Genomic DNA, 22,092 nt, shown 5'->3' on the forward strand with positions numbered 1-22,092 from the left:
CGAAGACTCCCAGGCTCCAGCCTCATGCTGCTGTCCAAGTTGCCTGCCTTAGAATACATCCTGTTGGTGCTTAGAATATAGTGTCCTCTACTCTGCCCTGCCACCCCCACATTCTCACCAGCACATACAGTCTGTTCTATCTTCCATCCTCTCCTCCACCTTATCAAAGACCCCCCACCAGGCCTCTCTAGCCCAAGCTCACCTTAGTGGGGAAGGCCCTGGATAGACGCTCCCATCCCCACACCAATCCAGGCCATATCTACAAGGTTGAGCCTCAGTTCTGGATCTCCTGTCACCTCTGGCTGCCCTAATGATTTCAGTTGCAAGCATCTATTTCCACCTCTTTGGGTCCATTGATTGCAGTCTCTTCCCTCAGACCTTCCCTAGGACTTAGGCATTCAGATCCCAGCCAGAGATTAACCGGGGATCCATCTTCAACCCCACATTTCACCCCTGAGACCCAGCCCCCAGGCATCCTGCTGCAGAGCCAGAGAAACGAGGACCCAAACATTCTCTGCCCCCACCCTCCACTTCTGCCCAGTCCATCACTCTGGAGAGGATTCAGGTGTCCCATCCACCCTGGCCCCATCCCTCCCCACAGTATTTAGGCACCCCACCCCCACCCCGTATCAATCCATGGCTAGACTTCGCGCCCTCAGACTCAGCCCTTCCCGGGATCCCAGGCATCTTAGTTTCCAGCTTCCTGTGTCAGCACACACCGTCCTCTAGATTCTTGTTCCCCAAGCCTTGGCTGCAGTGTCACCGTAAATCCAGGAGGCTCAGGGGCGACAAGTAGAAGAGAACGCGGGAGAGGGCGAGGAGCCGCCGGGACGCCCCTTCCTGGAGCCCCGGGTGCCCGGGTCCCCCCTCCTCCCGTCTTCACCTGCTGCGGGCTCCGCCCCCGCTCCGCCTCGGCCGGCCTCTGCTCCTCCCCCGACTCCACCCCCCTTACCCCCAGCCCGGCCAGAACGGCCCCCGGGACAGAGCGACGCGGAACCCCCGGGCGCCTGGGTCCCCAGCATGATCCTCGGTGAGTGGGCTCTGCGGCTCCAGGCTCCTGGGTCCCTCTCAGTAGGTCACCCCCCAACCTCGCGCACCGCGGTGACTGCGGCCGCCCGTCAGCAACCGGTTCCCCCCTCCCCCTTCATCTGGCCCCACATCTGGGGCCCCCTCCTTCCCCAAACTACCGCTTCTTCTCCCGGTAATCCTGGGAATGGTAAAGGGGGAGGCAGAGCCGAGTGAGACCCCAGCCCCACAATGAGCACATTGCGTATTCATGAGCCTCATGAATATTATATGACTGTCTACGAGCGGCTGGGGGAGGGGGCTGGCCTTGGCCTGGTGGAGTTGAGCGAAAGGTTCTGACCCGCCCCCCCCCACCCCAGCGCCTTCCCCCACCCTTAGCTCAAACACTCCGACCCCCTTCTGAGCCCAGGATAAGAGGGAAAGGAGGAAGTGGGGGGGCGGGTGAGGGGAGAAGATGGTGGGTGTAGTTTCGAGGTGTGTGTGGTGGGAGGTGGGAACCTGAAGGCTGAAGATAAGGGGTCTGGGGAGAGGCAGAGGGGAAAACTGTCCATCCCAGGGCCCCTGCAGCTCGGATCCTGCCTCCGCAGGATCCTGCCCCAACACGCCGGGACCTGCCCCTCTCTCTCCCAGCTCTGGCGGCCCGGGCCCTTCCTTCCCGGCTTCCTTCTTCTTCCTTCCTCCCCCACCCTACCCCCACCCCTGCCTTGGGCCGAGGGGCACCTTCAGAGGAAGGGGCAACGGAGAGCATCAGGATGGGGGAGGGAGCCTCCCGCGGGGCTCCGCCATCCCTTCAACCACAACCACCCCAGCCTCATGACCTACATGGGAAGGGAGCCCCGAGTGGGGGAGGAGAGGACTCTCAAAATCCCGGCTCCAGGCCCCTGCCTCCACAATAGCCTAGCGGTGGACTACTGTGCTCTGTCCTCTAATCTCTGATCCCTGCCCTGGCTAGGCCGGTTCCTGGCCCCTGTTTGTGATGGGAGACTGCCCACCAGGGCAGGCACCTGTGGGCTCCCTGCCCCCACCGGGGACACCTGGCTCCATGCTGGCGCTCCAGGGCTGGCCTGGCTCCCGCCTCAGCCCTCTGCTGGTGCCTCTTTGGCTCTTTTGCTTTTCTTCTTTGGCTTGACCCCTACTGACTCCCACTAGGGGTCTCTCTTCCCTTCTGCCCTCCTTCCATCTCTTTCTCTCCCCCTCGTGTATCTCCTCATTCTCACCACTCCATGTCTGCCTCCCTCCACCTGGTACTCCATCAAATCCATTAAATGAATGAGCCAACGGAGGCACGAATGACTGGTTGCTTGCTTTCCTTCCCAAGAGGATCTCTAGCAGGGAAGAGACTCCCCTCCCATCTAGACAATCCCTACCCTTGTGTGACCCCCACCAACACACTTGGACTCAGGTCCCCAGAGCACAGGCTCCACATTCCTCCAACCTGTGCAATCCCCCACACCCTGGCCCCACCCTGGGCACGAACCCCAGAGGCAGCATCACGCTTGTCTGGGACAGACCAGTTGGAGCTGTGCTTCTCCTGGTCAGTAGGCCCTGGAGAGGACCTCTGCTAGTACCAGACCAAGACCCCACCACAGGAGGAATGCCTGGGGCCACCAACTGGACCCCCACCACATCTTCCTGAGGACAGACACAGTAATTAACTCTCTCCTTGTGCCAAGCCCATAGACCGGTGGGAAGCCTGGTGGGCCACACACCTAGCTCTCTTAGACAAGGAAAGAAGGAGGGAGGAAGCTGCCAGCTGGGCCTGAGGCCCATTCTAAGGTTTTCAGGTTCTAAATGCTGAGGTCCACTGAAGCTGTGTGTGGGTGTCCTGCCCAGCAGGCGCGGCCCAGCCTGCCTGTTCAAGAACTAGACTGTGGGCCCAGATTTAAGGTGGTGACTCTGGGCTCAGGTTCCCTATTCTGAGCTTTTCTTATGCTCCTCTGCAACTGGGCCCTTGGTGTGGTGTTATGGGGGTTAGGGGCATTGAAGGAGGCCTTTCCAGTCAGGCTGGGGAAAATTTTCCAGGGGTCTTCCTTCTTCCTTTCCTGGCCACCTCCTCCCTTTAGGCCCTGCCCCCATCCACATCCACCCCAGGGTTATTAGGGATGATGTTTTGAGTAGTTGTTCATAATCATCCCCTTGTTGCTTTCATCTCTGACTTCAAAGCCTTCCCAGCACTCAGCCTGCCTCCTGCCAAGACAGGGGAAACTGAAGCAGGAGACAGATACCTGACAGCTGGTCAAGAAAGTGAGATCCAGCGGTTCCAGGCTCTCCCCCCGAACCCCCTAGTTTTAAAAATGTCTGGGGTTTAGAAGAGACCAAAAGGCCTAAAGAGAAAAAAATGGATTAGAGATGAGATTCAAGTCCAGATGCCAATCTCATTTCTCCTTTGACCCCAGAGCATAATTCCCACTTTAACACAGTGTTGACCCCTTGTTTTTCACAACCATGGGCCCTAACACATTTGCCACCCTAACCCCAAATCCTCTCTCTGATTTGACTCTCATCCCGGTCTAATCTCCAGACCAACACTAACCTGCAGCCCTACCCTAGCACCCTTCCTGGATCCTGTTCCTACCAGACACTGCCACTCCCAGAGCCAGCTCATGGCAGACACTCCCATTCTTTGCCACAGGAGCTTCAGGCCCCAGGCCCACCTAAGAGAGTCCAGGGCTGGGACTCCCACCTGGTCAGAGTTTCTGGGGAAGAAAGGAAGGAAAACACCAGCCCTGAGTGGGATGGAAGGAGTCTGACCTGGCTTGGTCGTGGATTAGTGCTGGAGGGGAAACCTGAACAAGATCAAAGTGCCTAGGGCCAGGTCGGGCGCAGAAATGGGCAGATGGACATGCATCCAAGGGACCGAGACCTCACCCCCTAAACTGGCTGGGAACAGTCTTTAATAAAGCATTTGGCTTCTCCCAGCAGAGTTGGGTGGGGCTCTATCTGCTGGAGGTAATTACTCTAATGAGTCTCCCTCTGGAGTGGCCTGTCCCAGCCAGGCCCCAGCTCCTCCCTGCCCTGCCTGACATGGTGTGCACGCCCACAGTCCTGTGCACTAGCGCACACATACACACTCCGATTTGCTGTCCACCTCCTCTTCCTCCAAACCCCCCTGAAGCCCTCACCTAACCAGCCATCAGGAGCCCAGACTTCCTGCTTCATTTCCTCCTGCGAAGCCCTCTTTATATTCTTGCCCCTCCCTCTTCCACCCCTAGTAAAGTGTGGTGCCTGAAAGCCCCGTCTGGAGCCAGCCATCCAGATTCAAATGCCTCACTAGCTGTGTGACCTTGGTCAAGTAACTCCCCCTCTCTGATCGATGGCCATCATCTAAAAGATGAGGATTTGTTTATTTAGCAAACATTTATTGAGCTTTCTTTGTGGCAGGCCAGCACTGTACATGGATTTGTTCTATCTTTTCAAAAACTCCACAACGCATTGCTCTCTTTTGATAAAGGAGAAGTGAGACAGAGAGTTTGGGAAACAAGCTAGTCACCCAGCTAGAGAGCAATGGAGCCATCCACAGGGAGGCGTGTATGTACAGTGCCTGGCATACAGTGGACCCTCAGAAAGTGGCAAGTTATTAGTAAAGTGATTATTCCCAAGAAGGAGAGGAAAGGACTGAGGCTTGGGCTATCAGACCGAGAGGCCTGTTTCTGTTCACTGGGTCCATAAGCTGCCGTCTGCCCCTCTTCCACCCCAGATCTCAGTGGAGTGGACCCAGGCACATGAATCTCTAGCTGTCCATTTGGGCTCCTCACTTCACTCCATCCTTAGTTCCTTCCTCCCACTTCCTCTTCCCTCCCCCCACCCTTGGGCTCATGTCAGTGGAAAAGATGAGTTACTGGCCAGAGGGAACCAAGTGGTGGATACCTCTTTTCCTCCAGCCCCAGGAGGTGCATGGAACTTGTTCTCCATTTCCTCTCCTTGGACAAGATGGAAGCCTTGCTCATATCTTTGCTGAATTCAGAGTTAGACGGGAGCACTTTGGGGTTTTGTAGCAGAGGAAGAATTTGCTACAGAGGGTGACAGATCGTCATTGAAATCTCAGCCCTGATACTTACAGGCTGTGTAACATCAACCAAGTCTTTGTAACTCTTCTGAGCCTCAGTTTCTTCATATGTCAAATGGTTAAAACCTAGTATTAACTACTGCATAGAATGGTTCCCTCAGAGATGAAATGTGCTAATACTCAGAATGCCTGGATATATTTGTTTTTCTGTTGCCTTTTGCGGAACTCACCTGTCTCCTTTGAGTTGGGTGTAAGGGTCCCTTTGAGCCAGGGAAAGGGTCAGGGAGCTGAGCTGCTGCCCTCTCTGGGGCCGGGGCAAGTGCCAGCCCCTAACCAGCTGCTCGGGGTGGGTGCTGGGTGCCGGGGACTCTGGGAGCGCTCAGGTTTCTCTCACCATTCCTGATGCCGCCCGGGGCTCGTTAAGGCTGCCCTGGCCTTGTGTGCCAGGCAGGAGGGGGTGGGCACAGAAGGGAGAAGCCACAGGGGGAACAGAGGGGAAGGGGAGGCGGTCGGCCCACCACATCAGCCTGTGCCTCCCTCTTTCTCCTCTCTCGTTCTCTGTTTTCTGGCCTCTCTGCCCTTGTCCCTAGCTCTGTGCCCAGCGTCCTGTGGTATTCTGCTTCCCCCTCATCTCACTCTCTTCGCCTCTCCATTGTCCCCTATCCTCTTCTCTCCAGGCGTCTGTGTCCCTTGTCTCAGTCACCTACTTCTGCTTCTGTCAGTCTTTCCCGTTCTCTCTCACTCACTTTTATCTGCCTGTCTATCTCTCTTCTGCCCCTCTACCCCCTCTCAACCTCGAGGTGAGGAGAGAATGGACATGACTTACAGACCCTCAGCTGCCCAAGGGCCAAGGCTAAGCATCCCGCCCTTCTCCTTCAGCCCTTACACGTCTGCCGCCCAAGCTCCCAGCAGCCTTGACCCCTCTCAGCCTCAGGCCCCTTGGCCACCACGCAGTCATAGCAGTGGGTGAAAAAGGCAGACCCCTCCAACCTTCCTGGACCAGCTCCCTGCCCCCAGCTGTGCCTGAGCCCTCCCCACCCCCTCCCTCTTGCCTCTGATTCCCCTAATCCCTGCTCCCCCGCCCTCCCCTCTGCCCCACTTTTCCAGGACTCTGATTGGCTGGTTCTACTGACTGGACTGGGGGTGGGGGCTGGCAAGGGAGGGGGCAGGGGGCAGAACCAAGGGAAGGGGACGCTGTCAGGCCCAGGCCCCTGGGGGGCCAGGGCCAGGCCACTGCCTGGGGGCAGAGGGCACCAGACACTGAAGGTATGAAAGGGGGCTGTCTCTGAAGGGAGCAGGAAAGGATCCGGGTGAGGGGGGACCCTCTGCCCCAGTGAGGTCAAGGGAGGACGGGGCTAAGCTTGCAGCCTCCTGGGTTTGCCTTTGTTCCTGGGAACCCCTGGTGCTGGCAGGGGGTTGCTGGAGCCGTGAAGGGCAGCCAGAGTTCCCTGACCGGTGGACAGTGAGATCGCAGAAAGGAGCTGGGCCAGCGGAAGCTCAGAGGGGTCCTTAGGGCCTTGGGGACCACCCCGTGGAGCCTGGCAGGGCTCCTCCCATGGCTCTGGGGGAGGAGAAGGTTTCAGGGAGGGTAGTGGCGTGGCTGGCCTGGACTTTCATTTCCCCTTGGGGTCAGACCCAGGCATTCCCCTCCCAGAGGCCGGTCACAGTTCCTCCTGCAGAGCCGGAGTGAACATTCCGGCAGCGACCAACAGAGGTGCCTGGGGAAGACAGACCAGTTGGGAGAAGGGGCTCTGAGAATGGTGCCAGGCAGCCCGCCTCCCAGAGCAAATGCCACTCGCTGACCCCGGACGTCGACAGTTCATTATGAATTACAATTGGGACAAAATCATAACTCTTTGGGGAGCCTGAAAGATTCAGCAGCCCTCCTTCAAATCCAGGTCTCAATATTCCCCTCTAAGCAGTGGGATGAATCACTCACCTGACTGTTCTCCCTGGGGTAAGCCTTTGGGATCCCCTGGGGGACAGCAAAACCAGAAGAAGGGAGTGGCCAGGGGTCTGGGACTCCCAGTCCTGCTGGTCTGTCAGGCGGCCTGCAGATAAGGCCTGTGATCTTCCTGGGTTTGTAAAATGCCTGAAGGTCTTGGCAGAGGGAGGCTGGAGAAGGGGGAAGTGAAAATCACCCCGAAGGGAAGAACCACAGATCTGCACCCTCCCCCAGGCCCACAGGGCACCTTGCTCCATTGCTCCGGAGCCAGTCAGCAGGGGGAAGTGTGTGTGATGGGGGTCGGTCGCACTTCTGAGTTTGGGGGCCCCAGCTGGGGATTGGGACTGCCAGGCTTGGGTGGGGCTCCCAAGTGTCAGTCTTCCTGCCCGACATAATGTTTTCTCTGCCCTTTAGGCAGCTTGAGCCGGGCAGGGCCCCTCCCTCTGCTACGGCAGCCCCCGATCATGCAGCCCCCACTGGACCTCAAGCAGATCCTGCCCTTCCCACTGGAGCCGGCACCCACTCTGGGCCTCTTCAGCAATTACAGCGCTGTGAGTAGCAACCTGCCTGTCTGCCTTCGCCACCCTCCTGCCACCCGGCTCCTTCTCTCCCTCGGATCCATCCCTGCCTTCTCCTATTCTGTCTAATTCCTTATCTCAGGGCCCCATCCCTCACTTCTAGTCAATAACAAGCATCGTTGACTTTCTGGTATACTATTGACAACAATATCCATAATAGCTAATAATCACTGAAGTTCAGCTACGGGCCAGACACTGTGCTGGGTGTTTTATGTGAATCATCTCATTCAGTCCACCATCGAGAGAAGTCATGAGACCTAGACTGGGGGCAGTGACGACAAGGAGATGAAAGAGAGACTCCACAAGGGCATAGGCAGCCTGTTTGTAAGCTCCATCTCTCTGGAGCCCACTGTTGGCGAGGGGAGGGTTAGTGCGGTAGGGCTTGAAGGGCCAGCTAAGTTGTCTAGATTTAATACTATATGAAATAAGGAGACATTATCCATTCTTGGTCAGGAGAGTGAGCTGGAGAAGCAGTGTTTGAGGCAGGTGAGTGGGGCAGGAGGGAAGAGAGCAAAGGCTGGAGGACAGTGGCCAGTCAGGAGGCTGGCCCTGCAATACCAACATTTGCATTGCACTTTGAGGTTTGCAAAGCATTTTGCATATCTCAGTCTTTATAGCAACCCTATGGGGTAGCTGCCATTTTACCCTCCTTTTACAGATAAGAAAAGGGAGTACTGACTGTAAACAAGGTGCTGTCCAGAGCCTGCAGGGGAGCCTGGAGAGCCAGACTAGGCCCATGACAGCAGCAGAGTGAGCAGGGGAAGGGGGAGGGGTGAGGTGTTTCCAGGGAAATGTTCACAGGGTACGGTGACCAACCAGGGTTTGGGAATCGGGGGAGAAGAGAGAGGATGAGTCAAGGATGACTCCCGGTTTCGGGCCTCGGTGACCGAGAGAAAGAAGTTACCTTGCCAGAGGCAGGGGGTCGGAGGAGGAGGCTGGCCTGGGGTGAGGCTGCTGAACTCACTTGAAGACATGGTGAGTTGGTGGACTGGTGGGACATTGAGCCAAAAATGTCCAACAGACAGTTGGAACTTGGGGCCTGGAGAGTTGGCTGGAGCTAAAAGTTTGGGGAAAGTTCAGCTTTATTCAACTCAAGTAACCCACCATCAAACCATATCCAGTTATGAGCATATTGAGCATCAACTATGCATCAGGCACTGCAGTAAATGGTTCTGTCATCGTCGTCGTTGTTGTTTTGGCCACACTGGGTGACTTATGGGATCCTAGTTCCCTAACCAGGAATTGAACCTGGGCCCTCAGCAGTGAAAAAGCGAGTCCTGACCAGTAGATGTTTCTTTATATGTGATCTCATTTAATCTTCATCACTACCCAACAAAGTAGACACTATTATTCCAGTTTGACATATAGGAAGACAGAAACTAAGGCCCTGAAGGAATGTATCTAAGTTGACACAGTACGTGCCTAAGGTATGATTTGAATGCAGAGCATCTAACTCCAAAAGAGTTCTCTTTATACCTGCTGTTCCCTCCAACCTCTTCTCAGGAATCCAAATCAACATTTGCATTGCACTTTGCCGTTTACAAAGCGTTTTTCATATCTCAATCTTTATAGCAACCCTATGGGGTAGCTGCCATTTTATCCCTGTTTTACAGACAAGAAAACTGATAGTGACTATAAGCAGAGTCCTGTCCTAGAAATGATGGAGATATGGGGGTAAATATAACATGCTCCAGTCCTAAAGATGCTTATATTCAGGGAAGAAGTATAGATGTGCATGAAATGATCTACAGTGCAAAGCAGAGGAAGGGTTTGAAATATGGCAAAAGAGACAGTCACAAAAATTCAATTGAATGAAAAAATTTTTGAGCACCTACTCTGTGCCAGGCACTGTACCGGGTGTCAGGGACACACGACTCAGTCTGCTTGGAGAGCTCACAGTGTAGTAGGAAAGATAACAAGTTAGCATTTACCCTATAGTGTGAGAAGAGCTGTGCTGGAGGCATGCAGCTTGTAGGGCAGCCCAAAATAGTGGAGGAAAAAGGGATTGAAGCTGGAGCATTGATGTTATGATTTGGGCTTTGAAGAAGTATTAGTAGGATTTAAAAAGGGGCCTCAGAGAATATTCCAGACTGAAACAAGGACTAGAAAAGAGCATTTGAGAAACTGCAATTGATTGGGTGTGACTGGAGCAGAAGGTGCTGAGAATACTTTCCCCGCAATCTGCATACCTGACTGACACTTAACCTCAGGTCTCCCATCATTGTCCCCATTTATTTTTTATTTTTTGCCACATCCTGCAACATGCAGGATCTTAGTTCCCCAATCAGGGATCAAACCCATGTCCCCTGCATTGGGAGCATAGAGTCTTCACCACTGGACATCCAGGAAAGAAAGTCCCCTTTGTCCCCATTTTATAGATGAGGAAACACAGACCCAGAGAGGTTAAGTAACTTGCCCAAGGTCACAAAGCTACTTAGTCTATTCACTTGGATAATCCCAGGTTTCTGACTCCCTGGGTTCATGGTTCCACGGCCTCTCATGGGGACAAGCCATTTAAAGCCAGGAGCATGGATAAGCTTGGAGAGAGTGTGACCAGGTTTTGAGCAACACCAACTTTGGCATCAGACTGACAGGCTTCAAATTGATGTTCTGAAAGTACTGGCTGTGTGACTTAGGCAAATTACTTAACCACTCTGAATCTCAATTTTATCAGCTGTAAAATAAGACAGCAATAGTACCAACTCACAAGTTATTGTGAGAATTGTATTACATAATCATAATGCCTAGCATGAAGTAAGTTTTCAAGGTAAGCTGCTATGATTATTATGTTATTTCTATTGTTTTTATTTTATAGATGATCAGAGAGAGAAAGGTAGTTTGGCCAAGGCCCAAGCCTTGGGGAATATGCAGAACTAGGCAGTGGTAACAGGAGGAGGCTCCAGCAAAGGAAATGGAGGAGCCACAGGAGGGGGTGGGGACAGAATTGGGTTTTTGTTGAGCTGAAGAAGCCAAGCGAGAGTGTGTGGCAGGCTGCATCAATAGTGTCAAATTCTGCAGGGGAACAAGGACTGCAGAAAAGCTGCAGACAGGCCTTGGCAGTGGTGTGCAGCAGTTAAGTACAGGGCTTTGGAGTCAGGCTGCCCAGGTTTAAATTCAAATCCCAGTTCAGCCACTTACTAGCTTATGACCTTGGGCAAATTATTTAGCCTCTCTAAACCTCAGTTCCCTCATCTATAAAATGAAGATAATAATAGTACTTACTTCCAATAGTGGTTGTGAAGATTAAATTAGATAATCCATGCAAAGAGCTCAGTCCACAGGCTGGCACATTCCAAGGGCTCAATCAACATTAGATGGTGGTGGTGATATTATTATTCATGGCAGAGTCTCCCCTTCGCTGCTCTAATACTTCCAGATCTCTCCTACTCCGGTAGTTCTTACTCTTTAGACCCCTCCCTGCATTACTCATCCCTCTGCCCTTGAATATCCCTCACTGTCTCCCAAAGACAGACTCTCTCTCTCTGCTTCCTGGCCCCTGCTTCGCTCATCTCTCGGCCCTAGGTGGAACAGAGGGGAAGAGATCCAGAGATGAGAGAGCCGGAATTTCCTAGGATTTATCCAGAAAAGGATAAGGAAGTGTTTGGGGGAGTGGGCTGCTCTGCCCTCCTGGCCCTCATCCCCCAGTGCTGTCCCTATTCGACCGCCAGAGAGCAGCAAGTGCACGAAGCATAAGCTCTTCGGGACGCTGGTTCTCCAGCAGGTGGCGGGCGAGCGGAGCAGGTGGGAAGAGGTTAGGGATGATGTCCCCAGTCTGAGGTCGCTTCTGCCCTGGGCGACCCCAGCTCCACCATCCAGAGGAGTCACTAGGAGAGCACTGCCTGGCACCTGGGTACCGGGGCTCCGTCTCCCATCCCTAGCAGGGGAAGTGACATGTAAAAGGGACACGGGGGCGGTGTGCAGAGGGAGCGGGAGAAGGGTCGTCTGTGGACTCGAAAGAGAAGCTGTTAGCAGAAGAGCGAGGGTGGAAGGGGTGAGAGAAAGGAGAAAGGTCCAAGCTAGAGAAACAGGGTCGGCTATGGGATTGGTAGGGATATAAGCCCCAGCAAGGTCCCCAGTGGAGGAAGCCCAATGGGGCGTCTGGCCCATGCCGCTCACCAGGACCAGGTCTTCCTGGAACGAGTGTCTGGACATGGACACCCCGTCCTCTTTTCGCTCTAGCGCCCCTTTATCCCTCCCGAGCTCCCTATCCCCGCCCCCGTGCTTGGCCCTCCCACGGCCCCGCCTCTGGGGCGGGCTCCGGGCCGGGCCGGCGCCGCCTCCCCTTCTCCCGGCCGGCCCGGCCGCACAGCCCCGAGCCACCCGGGCAACGAGCGCCGCGTCCCCGGCCTGCCCGGCCCGGCCCGGCTCGGCCTCCCCGCCCGGGTCCACCAACCCGGGCCATGGAGCCGCGTCCCCCGGGGTCCCGCAGGGTAAGCCACCCGGCCCCTCCTGTCTCCCTGGCCCCCGCCGCTGCCGCAGCGCCCCCCCGCCCCCCCCCCCCCGCAATCCCCGCCCGCTCGCCCCTGTCCGACTCCCTACCTCTCCGCCTGGTCCTCGGGTTATCCGGCCCATCCCCCACGACCGGCGCGGCCCTAACCAATCTCCGGATCCCATCTGGCGCCCCGCAGCCTGCTGCCACCATACTGGATACCCGGCCTCTGTTTCTCAGATCCTCGAAGTCCCCCAAATCTTAAGACTTCCCATCAGGTCCTACACCTACCCTCCGATTGCCACGCCGCTGCTCAGATCCCTAAAGCAGCCCTGACCCCATCTCAGCCTTAGTCCTCTTCTTAGCATCCCTCCCCCACCAGCTTCCACCTGCTCTTTGGACATCCTCTAGCCCCTTCCTCTAGCCCCTTCTCTTTCCTATTTCATCCTTCCTGCCCCTCAGGTCTCCCCATCCCCGAGATTCCACCCCTTTCCCTTTTTGTCTTTATTTGGGGGGGATGGGGAAGTGGGGTGGTCAAACAGGGGCAGTGGTGCCATCAGATAAAGGGCAATGGAAGGAAATATAATCAGAGCGCCCCCCCTCGTGTTCCTGATCTGGTTTCCCCCTTCCCTCCCCCTTGCCCTTCCTGATTCATTTTGCCCCAGCTTAGAGGAGCGATTCCCTTTCATGTCTGCTGTTGGAGGGCAGGTGGGAGGGGACTGTTCTGTGGACTTTTCCAGACAGCGTCTAGGCCAAAATCCTAGGGAAGGGGCTCTGGAGTGGAATGGGCTCTGGGAGATGCTAGCCTCCACCCTCCCCAGAGAGCCCTCATCTAGGTCACCAGGGCCTCTTGACCTTGGCCTGGAGCAGCACTTCAGTGGTTCACATTCCACCTGCGCAAGGATTGGGCCCAGGAGCCTTCACCTTCAGCCCGGTGTCTCCTCACTTCCCGGAGGACAGGGTGGGAAGGACCCACCTGGCTGGGTTGCTGCCCTCTTCTCTACTTACCCCCACCCTTAGCTGGTGTTCATGGACTTAAACCTGAGGAGTGGGGTGTGCAAAGGAAAAGGCTCTCGCCCTGCAGGAAGGACCCAACCGGGGGAGGGACTGTTGGCAGGGGATGGATGTTGGGACGGTCAACTCCCAGGTCATCCTCGGGGCACTGGTTCTCAGCCACCCTGGGGAGCAGGCTGAGGTGCTGGGTGGGGCACAGACAGAACCCAGGGCCTCTGAGTCCCCCTCTCCTTCCCACTTCTCTCTCCCTACAGTTTTCTTTGACTTAGGTTTCCTGGCCCAGATTGGGTTTCTGTTTGGGCTGAATTCCATTCCCCACCCAGCATGTGAGGACGTCCAGGAGCTGCGGGGATCCCTGGGGCAGGGTTGGGGGTCCCTGATTAGGGAGGACTGTCGGCTAGGGGCTGAGAGTCGAGTGCAGTCACATGTCTCCTCTTTGTGATTAAAGCCTGTCTCCAACTTGGTCTGTCTATCTTTCTGCCAAACACATCGTACATTCACACCGATAAACACACAGCTGAAGATTGCACAACCTGACCATTCATGGCTTCAGCAGAGCCCCCGACACAGAAATGTTGATCCATAAATGATGTACACACAGCACGTGACACGCCTTCACACTCCACCCCTGCACAGATTGATCATAGCCTGCCTAGACACACACAGACACACCCAGTCTTCCCCTGTTTGGCTTTTCCCCAAAAAGGACCTAGGATTCCAGGAGGTGAAGAGTAAGCCACTGAGAGGGGCTGCTTCCAGCCATGGGCAGGCCAGGCAATGGACATTTGTCTGTCAGCCTGGTTATCTGAACCTGGTTCCTGCCTCTGCTACTGCCAAGTGGGGTGGCCTATTTCACAGGGATGCAGAAGCCCCTTTCTTGACATTAACCCCAAGCAGCCAGTGAGACAACTGAGGGGAGCAGAGAGGAGCCAGGATGTGTGGGCCCTCCAGACCACCTTCTTCACCTTGCTCCGTGTTCCTGTCTCTCACCACTGCCTCCTTGGGAATCATGAAGACCTGGGCACAGGGAGGGCCTCGCCTAAGGAGCTATGGACCCCCCGTCTCCAGCAACGTTTTTGTCCACTTAATCATAGGAGATAAGGTTTCAGCTCTCATTTGGTTCTAAGCTTATGAAAGATCACCCAGTCCTGCACAACCTCAACTGCATTCCAGGCTCGCCTCTCCCTGGCCACTGAGGGGCCAGAAGGGAGGAGGAAGAGCAGCGAGGCAGTTTTCATGCCTCTGGGCCCCTGGCTTCATCCCCTGATAGCAGAAAGCCTCAGAGAGAAACTCCCATCTTCTTCCCTCCTCATGTGAACTCTTGGCAGGACACTGCAAAGACATCTGCTGATCCAGGGTGGGGGCAGAGGCCGTTCCTAATCCCGCCCAGCCCCACAGCCCTGCCCTAGAAGCCCTGTGACCAGAGAGAGGGAGTTCAGAAGATGCCTGGGCTTCCTCAGGCCAGCCCGGCTTCTTAGCTTCCCCTTATTCCCCGTTAGTCACTGGATCCACCTACTCTCGCCTGAGTTCTTTCACTCCCTCTAGAAACTGCTACTCTTAAGAGGTCCAGGGAGTGAGCATGTTAGGGCAACCTGGGGCCCAGAAACGGGAAGCTGGGAACATCTGTCTCCTTGGCTTGGCTTGGTTGAAAGGCCGGAAAAGGCTTTAGCTGAAGGCCCTAGGATCTGGGATGCTCTGGGGACTTCCTAAGTGGGCCTCTGGTGGATTAGCTCAGGAAAAAGGTCATTGTGACAGGATTCGATCTTCATGGTATAACAGATGGATGCAGGAGTCCAGGTTCAAGTCCCAGCTCTGCTACTGATGCACGCTGTGACCTTGGGCAAGCCACTTCTACTTTCTGTCAAATGGGAGCATTGAGCCAGTGGCTCTTTCAGGGCCCTTCCAGTGCTATGAAGATTGGGCTGGGAGAGAATCAGGGAACCGAGGCTCGGGGCCTTCTGGCCCACTGAGGAGTGGGGAGGAAGCTCTGGGCACTTTGTTTCAGCCCAGCTGCTGCCATTGGGGTTATGATGGACATGAGCTTGTGCTGGGGTCCCTGGCTTACCCCAGCCTGCTTCCACAGATGGACCCTGTGCAGAAGGCTGTGCTCTCCCACACTTTTGGGGGGCCCTTACTCAAGAACAAGCGGCCCGTCATCTCCTGCAACGTCTGTCAGATCCGCTTCAACTCTCAGGTAAGATACCCAGCCACCCAGTGGGTGGGGCCGGCGGAACGGGCTGCGGGGCATCTTGTGGGAGGGTGGGGGCTGGGAGCTCTGGGTCAGGGGTGGGGATTAAAGGGGTCTCAGAGGATACTGCAGGAGGGGCGGGATTGATAGAAGCCCTCTGGAGGGACCAGAGATCTTTCTTGGGGGACTCAATTCAACTCATAATGTTTCCAGACATTCTTCCCGTGCCCTATAACTTCCTCCCTCAGGGACTGAGGCATTCCTGCCTCAGAACTTCTTAGAACACAGGTGGCCATCTGTGTCCAGGTGGGAGCGTGGCCTCTGGCCTGCTGGTCTTGGGTGCAGGGCTGACTTGTATGACTGGCTCCCCTGCAGAGTCTGTGTACCCTCCTTGTTGTCGTTTAGTCCCTCAGTCGTGTCCGACTCTGCGATCCCAAGGGCTGAAGGCTACTAGGCTCCTCTGTCCATGGGATTTCCCAGGCAAGAATACTGGAGTGGGTTGCCATTTCCTCCTCCAGGGGATCTTCCCGACGCAGGGATCAAACCTCAGGCTCCTGCACTGGCAGGCAGATTCTTTGCTGCTGAGCCACCCAGGAAGCCCAGTGCCCTCCTTGGCCTCTGCTAAACTCCTCCCAGCACCCCCCCCACTTCCCTCTAACCTCTTGGTTTCCTCCTGTCTCCAAATCACACCCAGGGTCTGGCCCCTACTGCTCTCCTGTGGGAAAGTGTCTCCCATGGGAGAAGCCACCCAAACCTAGGTGTCAGAACCAATGTATCTGGCCTCCCAGATTATCCTCCTCTGAGGCTCCCTTTTCTATGGGTCTGTAGGGGACTCTGTGGGGTGCAGGTTCTGAGAGCTTTTGGAGAAAAACAGCACAGCCTCATTCTGCTGAGCAGGGGAAAAGAAAACATGTTCTATTTCTCTCCCCAGGACACACATATACACACACACACACACACACACACACACACCATGCTGCCAGACTCTGCATACCACTGCCCCACCCTGGGCTGTCAATCTCTTCCTGCCCATCCACACCTTTTATTTCTACTTTACCCTGTCTGGATGTTTTTGTGGTTCCAGGATTGTGTATTCTTAGCAGAGGAGGCACGCAGGGTGGGGGTGGAGCCAGGACCAACTCAGATTTAGACTTCACCTTGACCTTGACCCCAAGAACCCCCTCTCCCAACCCTGGCTCCACTCACTGTGAGACTGGAGGGGCCAGGGGCCAGGGATAGGCAGCCCTCCCCTCTTTCTGCCCTCCCTCACCCCCACCCCCCCCACCCCCCACCAGGCAGCTCTGTTTTGACAGCTGTCTCTGTTGCTGTCTCTGTCTCCAGAGCTGGGCTTGGGGCCAGGGTCCTCCAGGGTGTCCACAGAGGCCTCGGGGGAAATGAGACCCGGGGGGAGTATTCAGGATAGAGCCCAGGCTTCAGTGCTCCTGGGACTTCCAGCTTGAGCGTGGAAGCAGCAAAGCTGGATGCTGGGGCCAGGGACACAGGCACAGAAAGGAGATGCAGACTGGCTGGATTGCTCGGCCCCGCCCATTTCCCCTGTTGGTGCGAGTGGGCTTCCCAGGTGGTGCTAGTGGTAAAGAACCCGCCGGCCAATCCAGGAGACATAGGAGACTCGGGTTATGTCTCTTCTCTGGGTCGGGAAGATCCCCTGGAAAAGGGCGTGGCAACCCACTCCAGTATTCTTGCCTGGAGAATCCCATGGACAAAGGACCCTGGCTGGCTACAGTCTATGGGGTCACAAAGAGTCGGACACGACTGAAGTGACTTAGCACGCATAGACGTTGAGTTCCCTTTCCCTCAGCCCTGGACAAGGTGGGAAGCCTGAGTCAGCAGCCAGGCCCTGGGTGAGGTGGTGGGGTAGAGCCCGGGCTAGATGGGGACCGAGGTGCCCCGTGACTGAGCCCCAGGAATAATCAGGGCTTCTCGGTGTAAGTCTTTACATATCCCTGGCGTGGGGAGAGCTTTTACTGTAGCCCGCTGAGACCACCCCAGGATCTGATAGATCCCAGATGAAAGGTGATCTCAGATTCCCTTCTCTTCCTCCATCCCTAAAGAGCCAGGCTGAGGCACACTACAAGGGTAATCGCCATGCCCGAAGAGTCAAAGGCATCGAGGCTGCCAAGACCCGAGGCAGAGAGCCCAGCGTCCGGGAACCAGGAGACCCAGCTCCCCCAGGCAGCACCCCCCCAAATGGAGATGGTGTAGCCCCCCGTCCAGGTAAGTCCAACACCCCCACACCCTTCAACAGATCTTGTCTCCTCCATTCTGTCCCCACTCCCAGAACTCTCCTTTGCTTTCATCTCTCTTCCTCAGCCCCCACCCTACCCCCACCCAAGGTGAGTCCTGCAGCCAAACATAGTGATGCAAAATTTCCATCCTGTCACCCCCACTCCCGCCCCAGCTCCTCTCAGCAGAGTCCCCACTCTCTGTCCTCCCCACTGCCCAGTGACTCAGAGAGGGGCTAGGGTGAGGCCACCTGGCAGACTTCCTCAAGAAAGAGAACCATCAAATGCAGGGAAAGGCCCCTTCATCTTGGGCAGAGGAGCAGGGGAAACAATCAAGCTATCTGAGGGCCTGCCCACGGAGGCTCCCCGCTCCACCGGGGAGGAGTGAGCCCAGGAAACCCAGGCAACTCCCTGGGTGATCTTAGGTAGATCTTTTGACCTCTCTAGGCCAGAATTTTCTTTCTGGGGACATGAGGGACTGAGACTTGAAGATCTGTGAGATTCTTTCTCCCTCATGGCTGATGGCCATCCTCAACCATATTCCCAGCCAAGAAACCAGAAAGAAGGACTATCAAGACAGGAAGATCTGAGCCACCCCCATCCCGGGATTACCACATCAGATGTCAGTCAGGGCCAACTCTAGGGAGACTCAGCAACTCCATGTCCTCCTTGTCCTTGCCTGTCCTTCCTGCCCCACCCTAAGAATGAGAACTGGGAAACAGGTCCCCACTCTCACCACACACACACACGTACACACTGTCCTCAGGGATGCACGGATAGGGCAAGCAGGTGAGCTGAGTTCTAATTATGTTCTAGCTGCTTCTTAGCCTGAACATCTTCTGTTCATTTGGTAATGTCTCTGTCAAAGGGGGCTGACGATGGTGGTGATGTAGCTAACACTGCCTGTCTAGCACCATTCTCAATGTTTAATGTATACTACCTCACTGAGTTCCTAGGGTACCTCTCTAAAGAGGTAAGGAAACCTGTCCTGCTTTTGAAAGCCAGGAGGGCCTGTCCGGATTGAGATATGAGTGTGCTGTCTAGATTGGGATGGAGATAAAGAATGGCAGAAATGAGGAAGAGAGGGGGGAGAAAACGAGAAAGATCCCAGGATGGACCAGAGATCCCAGAATGGACATCTGCATGGCTCAGGATGGAGGGGGTCCCCTCCCACCAGCCCCCCATCCCCACCCCTACTCCCACCCCCAGCCTCTCCCTGACCCGGAAACTGGATCAGCCACTGGAGCAAGAATGGGAGCGCTTGAGTTTCCCCTGTGCAGAGGCCAGAACCCAGCGCTGAGGACTGGGGCCTGTGCATCTTTAATCGAGCCATGAATTATAGAGCAGCCCACATCCCTGTTTCTTGCCTCTCCGGTTCTGCTGTTTCTGTTTCCCTTTCGCCATGTCTGTGTCTGTCTCCCCCAGGCTCTCCTCACCTCGCTTCAGCCCCTTCCTAGAGTTCTTTGGCATGCCTCCCCAGGGACTGGGCAGGCCTCTGAGAGGGGGCTGGCTGGGCCTCTGAGAGGGGGCTGGCCGGGCTGAAAGCCCAGACTGGCTGGCAGGCCTTGGAGGGGAGAGTCTTTGCTCCATGCCCCTCTCACCCTGGCTAGACTGGATGCCAGCTTCACCCTGGCTGAACGGGAGGCTGGTGGGTCCGGACCCGTCAGCCTCCCAGCTTACAGAGAGCGAGCCAGGCACTGGAGTCTCACACCCAGCCTGCGGCAGCTGGACCACATGTGGCTCTGGTCCAGGGCATGAGTGCATGCATGTTGTCACAGGGTGGGGACTCCTGGGCCCCTGCCCTCCAGGAAATGGGGGTAGGTCTCCTCCACATAAAGAATCTTCTCTGAAAGCTATCTGGGATGATCCCTATGTTTCTCCCCCAATGACAGTTTCCATGGAGAATGGAGTGGGTCCAGCCCCAGGATCCCCAGAGAAACAGCCTGGCTCCCCATCCCCTCCCAGCGTTCCGGAGACTGGTCAGGGTGCAACCAAGGGTGAAGGGGGGACTCCAGCCCCAGCTTCCCTGCCTGGGGGTAGCAAGGAAGAGGAGGAGAAGGCCAAGCGGCTGCTCTACTGTGCTCTGTGCAAGGTGGCAGTGAACTCCCTGTCCCAGCTCGAGGCACATAACAAAGGTAAGACTCCCCTCCCAGCCCCCATGGCCCTGTCCTCAGCAGGCTACTGCCCCCTACCTCCCAGCTCCGCAGTTTTCTCTAAGACTCACCAGCCTGTCTCCCTCCCTAAGCATCTCTCTCATTCCTTAGCCCCTTGCCTCCTCAGTTTCCTCCCCACCCCCTCCCTACTTTATTTCTTGTAACTGTGACCCTCCCCTGACCCACTTTTGAAAGGGCCGCAAGGGGCTTGGCAAACCCCCACACCTGATGCAGCCCCTCAGTATTGTAATTGGAAATGTGGGTATTTGAGGCTTAGTAGGCCTGGAGAATTTTTCTCCACCCCTAACCCCCTGCCCTCTGTGGGCTCCAGGTACTAAGCACAAGACAATTCTGGAGGCCCGAAGTGGACTGGGCCCCATCAAAGCTTATCCTCGGCTGGGGCCTCCCACTCCCGGGGAACCAGAGGCCCCTGCCCAGGACCGAACCTTCCACTGTGAGATCTGCAATGTCAAGGTCAACTCGGAGGTCCAACTGAAACAGGTGGGTCTGAGGCCTTTTGCGAGAATTCTCCGGAGTTCACCTGCTAAGGGGGAGCTCGGGGGAGGGCATTTCCTTAGGGTCCCCCTTTGGTGCCACAGAAGGGGCAGGCCCAGGTGCTGAGGTGTGAGTTCCCTGTTTTCCCGTGGCTCACGGTGCGCACCCGCCCACCCCCTACCCCACCCCCCATCCCCGCCCCGCACTGGTCCTTACAGCACATTTCCAGCCGGCGGCACCGAGACGGCGTGGCCGGGAAGCCCAACCCGCTACTGAGCCGTCACAAGAAGCCTAGGGGCGCTGGAGAACTAGCGGTGAGGCCTGGACGATGGAAGATTTGGCCAAAGCGGGGTCCGAGCGGGGGGAGGGGAGGAGACGGGATGCCGGCCGCCCTGGGAGAGGTGGAGTTGGCCAGGCCACAGAATGACTATTCCCTCTCCCCTTCCCGCCCTCTTCCCCCTGCAGGGCACGCTGACTTTCTCCAAGGAACTGCCCAAGTCCCTGGCCGGCGGCCTGCTCCCCAGCCCCCTGGCGGTGGCTGCGGTGATGGCAGCGGCAGCAGGCTCCCCGCTGTCTCTGCGCCCGGCTCCAGCCGCACCTCTTCTCCAGGGACCGCCGATCACCCATCCCCTGCTCCACCCCGCCCCGGGGCCCATCCGAACTGCGCACGGACCCATTCTTTTCTCCCCCTACTGACCTGAAACCTGACCCCTGAACCCCCTCCCATTCAACCCCCCTCACCTCCAGCCGGGACCCAGGCCTCCGGGCGCCCAGCCCGCCCCTCCTCCCGGCACTCCCTGAATGATCTCTCTCCCTGCCCCCCACCCCGAGGTACGGGGTTCCAGGAAAGGGGAGGGGTAGCGGGGGAGGGGGGCTTCAGAAGGGGGGGAACACCCCAGATCTCAGGGAACCCCGCCCCCTGCCCTTCCCTCTCCCCTAGAAAAGGGGGGGCCGTCTCACCCCCGAGCCCCCTTGGAGACACCCCCCCTCCCAAAAGCCATGTCCATCCAGCCCTTCCCCCCCAACCTAGCACAAAACGGGGTTCACAAGCCATGGTCGGGGTCCAGGGGGCAGAAATGGATTTTCTTGGCAATAAGCGGACTCTGGGACTCCGGCGCCCCCTACCCCCAAACTGAAGCGCTTCCGTGATCACCCCTGTCCTCTGCAGGGGGAGGGGAGCAGGCGGGATCCTGGGTCCCTCATAAGCACTTTGGTTTTACCGCCTGCAACCTCACTGTGCCCGCCCCGCATCATGCCCCAGCCCAGGTGTAGCCGGGCCCACGGGCAGCACTTAGGGGCATCTCTGGCATTTGGGTGGGACCAAGTAGATGCCCCTATAGACCCATTCCCTCACCTTCTTCCTTCCCAGTCCGGATTCCATTCTTTTCACCAGCACCCATCGCCCAAGGGGTACCAAGGGGGGCAAGGGGTGTCCAGTCCAAGCCCACCCCCGCCTCGCCTTCCGCAAAACTGTGAGCAAAAAGCAATAGAAGCCTCGCCCCCGCCCCGCCCCTTTCCGCAGGATTTGCAGTCTGTAGCCTCCCCCATCCCAGCTCCTAGACCTCACGGCTGTCCCCTCCCCGCAGACACCTCCACTGCACAATTCGGGCGGGGTCGTGACCTTCCCTCCCTCCACCCCCTGTGCTTTCCGTATCGTCAGCCCTCCCAGCATCGACCCGGGAGAGGGACGGGCCCCACTGGCCTTCCCCTCCACAACAACTCTTTCTGCTTGACGATGTAGCAACCCCGGCCCCCCACCCACGTCTTCCCCTTTTCCCAGTCCCTGACAATAAAATCTGGATTCGTTGCCCTCCGTCCCCCAGACTCAGACTCTCAATCTTTGCCCAATGTTTTGGGGAGCAATTCCATCAGAAGGGGTGTGTGTGTGTATGATGGGGGGTGGGGGGCGGGGAACGGCACACAGAAAAAAGAGAGACAGGAGGAGGAGGGGGACGGGAAAACCCGGCTGGGAGGAGGCAAGATTCGAGGCTTGCGCAAAGCGAGCAATACTCCCC

The 22,092-nt window shown here is 56.7% G+C and overlaps 1 protein-coding gene across 3 annotated transcripts; it reads left to right on the top strand.

Annotated features, from left to right (window-relative positions):
• The first annotated feature begins 944 nt into the window (after nt 1-944).
• Nucleotides 945-21,880, top strand: ZNF385A (zinc finger protein 385A). 3 transcript variants are annotated; one of them, XM_052641287.1, is made up of 8 exons: nt 945-1,030; nt 7,392-7,528; nt 15,082-15,192; nt 17,259-17,421; nt 19,322-19,564; nt 19,914-20,083; nt 20,296-20,391; nt 20,543-21,880. In XM_052641287.1, exons 1-8 carry the CDS (start codon nt 1,021-1,023, stop codon nt 20,771-20,773), a joined length of 1,161 nt encoding a protein of 386 aa, XP_052497247.1. In that variant the 5' UTR covers nt 945-1,020; the 3' UTR covers nt 20,774-21,880. The 3 variants fall into 3 exon arrangements, with proteins under 3 accessions (XP_052497247.1, XP_052497248.1, XP_052497249.1); XM_052641288.1 differs by lacking the exon at nt 945-1,030 and adding an exon at nt 6,221-6,298; XM_052641289.1 differs by lacking the exons at nt 945-1,030; nt 7,392-7,528 and adding an exon at nt 11,891-11,985.
• The last annotated feature ends 212 nt before the right edge of the window (nt 21,881-22,092 follow it).

The sequence above is a fragment of the Budorcas taxicolor genome, chromosome 5, assembly GCF_023091745.1.
Source record: "Budorcas taxicolor isolate Tak-1 chromosome 5, Takin1.1, whole genome shotgun sequence".
Taxonomy (NCBI): Eukaryota; Metazoa; Chordata; class Mammalia; order Artiodactyla; family Bovidae; genus Budorcas; species Budorcas taxicolor.

What these genes read in the sequence shown, in the direction of transcription:
- ZNF385A (XM_052641287.1), top strand. An exon ending in TCTTCAGCAATTACAGCGCT is followed by an intron (nt 7,529 to 15,081) that starts GTGAGTAGCAAC and finishes CTGCTTCCACAG; the next exon opens with ATGGACCCTGTGCAGAAGGC. An exon ending in GCTCGAGGCACATAACAAAG is followed by an intron (nt 19,565 to 19,913) that starts GTAAGACTCCCC and finishes TGTGGGCTCCAG; the next exon opens with GTACTAAGCACAAGACAATT.